We start from the raw sequence: 6,083 nt of genomic DNA, 5'->3' as shown, positions 1-6,083 counted from the left end.
ATATATATATATATATATATATATATATATAGCCAACTTTTTTTAACCTTTGTGTTTTGACCGTGGGTCATGAATTACCTAATTTTTGTAAAAAGGCTTATTATGCTTTCAATTCTTTAATGTAATTATGCAAGCTATTTTCAATATTACAACGTACACAATATAAGTGAATGAACAAAAATGAGTTCTGAAAATATTTGTAGGGAAGATCTACTGAACGCGAACTGTTACCTCTAATATTCGGAAGGGAAATACACCTCGTGAATTTTTGTTGGTGGGGATACTAGGGCCAGAGTCTACAGACCACATGTTATGAATTGAACTTAGGCAATTGTTAGAATGTAGAGACAAGATTCGACTGAAACATTTGCCGATCTTACCATAATTATTGAAAAATGTCACTGAAAGAAAACTGAAAGTAAAATCAAATATTTTTAGTTGAAAAAAATTATTTTATACGCTTTTAATCTAAATGAAATAATGAAACTTACAAGAATGGTTCAGTGAAAGTTTGTGCTATTTTTCCCCATCCTAAGTTTTATGTGGAGTATTTTCATTTCTAATACTAGTGCAGTTTAGAACACTGTGTCACAAGGTTACATTTTATCGCAAACGGAGAGTGACATAATCGTAAATCTTGTAAGAAACTTACTGGACTACAATGATCAGAGTGTGGATTTTATGTTTGTTGCCTCTACTTGTTAATGCAGGTTTGTTACATAAAAGAGTTTTTTTTCTTAGCAATTTCATCGTCTAAGACATCATTAGAAAAACAAAAGAAGCCTTCCTTCTGACATAATTTTTAAAATCATTGACTTATTGGGCAAAGCAAGCTTATCCTCAATATAACTAGAATATATTTACTATATACATCTATATATTTTATGACTAATTTCACGAATAATAGAAATTGCCAAGTTTTCGGGACGCCTTGTCCCTTCCTCAGGACAAAGAAAAGTTTAGAAAGTCATAAAACAAAAGAAAAAGAGAAACAAAAACAACTATTACTACAACTAAAATACCAAATCCCATATACAATTCTGTTACAATTTTACATGTTTAATTCAAAAGTTGAAAACCGATTGATTTAAATTGAAATAATTCCTGACCTCTATAAAATACACCTGGTTTGTTAGTGTACTCTAGCGAAGTCCGATTAACATAACTGAACGAAATAATTACCGCTAATTAATCATGACTTAGTAATAAAGCGTAAATTTTTTTGGTGGTTTTTTTATATTTAACGTAACTTTAAATGATGAAAGAAACAATTGAAAGATATGAATACAGGTTAAATTTTCAAAATGAATTTGGATCTTTTATAGATTTTGAAATGTTTTCGGATATTAGAAATAACACACAATATAATGTATGCAATACATGTAAATACAAATGTTTAGGATATATATATATATATATATATATATATATATATATATATATATATATATATATATATATATATATATATATATATATATATATATATATATATATATATATATATATATATAATATCAGGAAATACTGACTATAGAATATATATTATATTTTGTCTGTTTTACAGAATGCCCGACAGGATGGAAGAATTTCCATAACAAGTGTTACTTTTTGTCGCATACGTTAGAAACCTGGATCGGAGCCTCGGTATTTACAGTGATAAATGTCTATTCTTGCTTAGTGCTAAAGGGGCTGGGACACAGATTTGAAGCTCTTTTTTTTTTTAAATTTTCTATATAATATCATGACATATGTTGTTAGAGCATTTCACACCAAAATATATTAAAAGCGTGTTAGTGTTAAAATTTTTGATCAGGACATGGGTAATAAAAGTTCAAAACCGACGGAGCACTATTTCAAACAAAAAAAGGGCACGCAAGAGAAAGGAATGGGAGAAAATAACGCTTAGAAAGTAAAAAAGAAGTATTAAATTACACTAATAAGACACTGTCAAGCTTTTTAGCACACGGTACAATATAGAAAATGTAGTTTCAATCACTTAAGATTGAGTTATTATATTTGATAAACAGGATCACAGAAAGCTTTGATGGGGAGGGGGTTATTGAAGGAGCAATATTTCGAACCAAAACAAATTAGCGAATATCTCTCTTTTAACATGCACTATGCTTTAGCGCAACGTGTGCTCCATTATTCGCTAACCTGTCTCTAATTTCAATGCGATAGTAAACATATACAGGAATTGAAAATCAAATTATCAACAAAAAAAAAAAAAAAAGCATGACAGTATGCTTAGTAATATGTAAAAGAAAAATTAAAGGAATTCACTGTTTGTGGTGTTTGCAATTGCTTCACTATTTGTGGTTAATATATTTATTTATTTTTTTTTATAAAAAAAAAAAAAAACCTCTCAAATATCTAATTAGTAAGCAGAATTGATTTTAAAATACTTCCCCGTCATGGTAGATCTAACAGTTGTTTTTGATATGATATTATTATCCTTTATTTTTTACTGTTTACTTTTATTCTCGTGAAAGAAATATCCCAAGTTTCGCGACCTTCTTTTACTAGCATAGACGTCGGAAGCAAATTGAAAGTTGGGGGGGGGGAGGCTAAACCAACTGAAATCTTCTACGTCGAGCACACACACAGGTCCCTATTTTCATTGCCTATATTATGTCTATCTTTGTTATAAAAAAAGGGGGGGTTAGCCCCCTAGCCCCCCCCCCCCCCGTTGCGACCTGACGCCTATGACTAGCGAAAATTTCTAGCCGGGAACCGTTTATGAAATTGTTCACTGATTTTGAATGTTTCATCAGACGCGAAAATTAGTAGTCATTGATGTATTTCAAACAGAAGAATCGAAAAATTGTCGTTTGTAATAATTTGTTAATTTACAGTCTTAACAGACATTGGCAGGTGTGTATGTGAATGAAAGGAGCGACATCTGAATGTAGACATTGCATGTTTAGCTTGAATTTCCTCTAATTCCAGTAAAGGTTCAACTATTCTTACTCCTCACCAGAACATTAACTGCTGTGAAGGAGAAACTGCAGACGTGCTACAATTTATTTAAAAAGTGGTGTGAGTCAAACGTGGATTCTTAAAAACTCCAAAGAATTCTTGGGATAAAATCTCAAAAGTTTACATACAACAATAGCATGAAAACATATGACTTTCCATTAGACTTAAGTGATGATAAATTAAAAAGCAGGCTTTTTGACATCACGAACAACTTCTTCCACAATTAATACGGAACTCGTTAATGTTCATATCTTGTGATTGCTCAACTAAACATGACTTTGTTACTAATCCTTCTTATTCTACATACATGTGTATTGAAGTTGATATTAAAAAGATGCTAGTTGGAGTTCCTCTTTGACAAAATCTACGTACTCTTTGGAGCCTAGCTTTTCCAACAATCTATTGGAATTTCGATCTTTTATTAGCACAAAAAACAGGTCGTTTTATATACCCATGAAGAAGAATTCATTCATAAACTTCTTCAAGAGAAGAAGAAATTTCTTGCTGTGAACTTCAACTCGCCATTTAGATATAAAGGCGACGTTTTACCAATGAACAATACCCGGTAGTTACTTGCATTCATATGCGACTCTTTATATCCCAGTGAACTCGAAATAAAAGACAATGCAAAGTCTGCCACATCCATTTCATATTTGAATGTTTTACTGACTATAGACGATAATGGCAAACTATACTAGTAAAACTGTATGACAAACGGGATAACTTCAACTTTTCCAAAGTCAACTTTCCTTTTTATGTAGCAATATTCCAATATTACCTGCACATGTTGGTTTTGTCCAACTGATTAATACAGAAGATCATGCTCTGCATACGATTTATTTTTAAACCGAAGCAAGCTATTGACAAGTAAGTTGAAATTACACAAGCTACTGACAAGAAAGTTGATGTTACAAGGATTTCAACAACCCCGTATATATTCAGCTTTTTGAAAATTGTACGGTTGTTAAAATGGCATTGTTTGTAAATACAACCTATCGTTGGGTCGTCTTTTGTCTGAAATGTTCATACCATATGTTAGGTCATTGCTTTTATACTAAATTTAACTCCGTCTACCTGATCAATACATAGCTATTAAGTGGGTGTAACCGGTCGACAGGGGATGCTTACTCCTCCAAGGCACCTGATCCCACCTCTGATGTTTCCAGGTTTCCTTGGGTGTTTTTGTTCAGTTCACGATTCGTTTTGTTCACTGGGTTTATGTGACTGATCACTGTTAGTTATCTTCACCTTTCACACTACAACCTTTCCACTCTACACACGAACTTCTTAGCGCCAACTACTTCATTACTACGGCTACGTGTTTTCTAAGTTTCGATACATGTAGCTGTCACTAAAACCTTGAGGACCACGATACGATCTCACGTCGTGACTGTCACGACAAATCAATGCTTCCAGCATGACTAGAAATATGGCTGTCTGGTAGTAGCGTAAATATGGCATGGTACAATCTTGTGCGTAGCTGCATCAAAATCGTACCAACGTCATGATTGCCTTCTCACAGGAAGTAGTTTTCCTATTTTCCACGATCGAATAGATCGTGAAGGTAGTTTACTAAAGACTTGTCCGAAAAGCTACATAATTACTATAACCGGACGTCCCCTGTGTTAGATAATTTTTGTACAATCATTCATGTAAACTAGGCAACGGGGTAGGACCAAAATTTGCTCTCATCATATTCAATGTTTATGGCATACATATCTTTTAAACCTCACAATATGATAAACTTGTTTTGACTGTAGTAGGTAGGGAGTTAATTCTGGAATATGTATCTCAGCTTAGAAAGCATTTTTCTAGCGATACAATTGGATTTTTTACGAAACAGTTAATGTAAATCTTACATTTCAGATTATTTGTCAATCGTTCCACTCAAAGCTTGCAGAACCTAAAACAAAATCCGAAATCGGATATTTATCCAGCGAAGTCTCGCATGTCAGTAAGTAACTCAAATCAAGGAAAATAAATATGGGGAAACACTGAAAACTTTTATAACGTTTTCTGGCAAAAATTATCAGATGTTATTTTTAAAGCTATATATGGCGTATCTGAGCTTAAAATAAAAATAAGAAATTGAGTGTAGATAAACATAATATATGTTATTTACGTTCAAATTCAAATTTTCACCGATTTTGAACTTGAATAACCTCATGTTTCCATAGTTAAATTGACTTTAAACTGTGTCTGTTATTTAAAAGCGGAGTCTATAAATAAATCCGTTATTGTTTTAAATTTCTAATATCTGAGAAACGTGATTGATATAAATTGTGTAATTTACAGGAAAGTTCTATCTTTATATAAAGTAAAAAAAAAAAAAAAAAAAAAAAACAAATAGAAAGATTTTTTTCATTTCAGTTAGTCTGAACTTTAAAAAATATGCCATATATGACTTTAACCATTGCGTGCTTTTGAGGTGCTGGTGAGTTCTGGATTGGGATTACAGACATTATTGCGGACAACCAGTGGATCTATGATTCATCTTTGACTCCGATAGAAATAACAAATTGGGGGCCAAACGAGCCTGGTGGGCACCTGGCAGAGAACTGTCTTATCATGTCTGCATGGTTTCATGGAAAATATGCCGATGTTGAATGTCATACAAAGCGCAAATTCATTTGTGAAAGAGACGAACCGTAAGTTTTGCAAAATAGGAGGAGTTTGTATGTTTCGGTTCAGTAAAATGAAGGGGAAAATAGGACAATCACGATCTAAAAAACGAGTGTGTTTCTGGCGTGAAAAAAAATGTTTTTACATTTTCTTATGCTTTCTACATTTTGTCAGATAAATAAATGACTTTCGTATATTGTTTACAGGTTGATTGGACAGCTTGTTGGATAGATTACCGTATTTCAATGACTCTAAAATAATAAATGTTTTCTAACCATTTGTGTTCACATCTTCCTAAAACATTGGCCCCACCTTGATTTGGTTCAGAGTATACTGTTAAATCCAGTTGGTCAATTCGGAGTAAATAAGGACAAAAGAAGGATTTAAAGAAAATCTTGTATCATTATAACTGAGTTAAAACACATGGTAAGGATGTTTGATCCTTCGTGATCTGGACTTGTACTGGCATTCTATGATTT

General features: G+C 32.5%; 1 protein-coding gene across 1 annotated transcript; it reads left to right on the top strand.

The window, feature by feature from the left end:
• Positions 1-661: 661 nt before the first annotated feature.
• On the top strand, positions 662-5,639 carry LOC133182457 (C-type lectin domain family 3 member A-like). The gene is made up of 4 exons (XM_061317305.1): positions 662-710; positions 1,568-1,647; positions 4,849-4,936; positions 5,411-5,639. The coding sequence occupies exons 1-4, from the start codon at positions 662-664 to the stop codon at positions 5,632-5,634; spliced, it is 441 nt and encodes a 146-aa protein (XP_061173289.1). The 3' UTR covers positions 5,635-5,639.
• The last annotated feature ends 444 nt before the right edge of the window (positions 5,640-6,083 follow it).

Source organism: Saccostrea echinata, unplaced genomic scaffold, assembly GCF_033153115.1.
Source record: "Saccostrea echinata isolate AGI-Se365-2 ecotype Australia unplaced genomic scaffold, CSIRO_AGI_Sech_v1 ptg000009l, whole genome shotgun sequence".
NCBI lineage: Eukaryota > Metazoa > Mollusca > Bivalvia > Ostreida > Ostreidae > Saccostrea > Saccostrea echinata.
Note: the sequence above shows the minus strand (reverse complement) of the source record. Positions and strands in the feature narration are given on the sequence as shown.

What these genes read in the sequence shown, in the direction of transcription:
- LOC133182457 (XM_061317305.1), top strand. Translation starts at nt 662, where the DNA reads ATGATCAGAGTGTGGATTTTATGTTTGTTGCCTCTACTTGTTAATGCA. An exon ending in AAACCTGGATCGGAGCCTCG is followed by an intron (nt 1,648 to 4,848) that starts GTATTTACAGTG and finishes CTTACATTTCAG; the next exon opens with ATTATTTGTCAATCGTTCCA. An exon ending in CAGCGAAGTCTCGCATGTCA is followed by an intron (nt 4,937 to 5,410) that starts GTAAGTAACTCA and finishes CGTGCTTTTGAG; the next exon opens with GTGCTGGTGAGTTCTGGATT.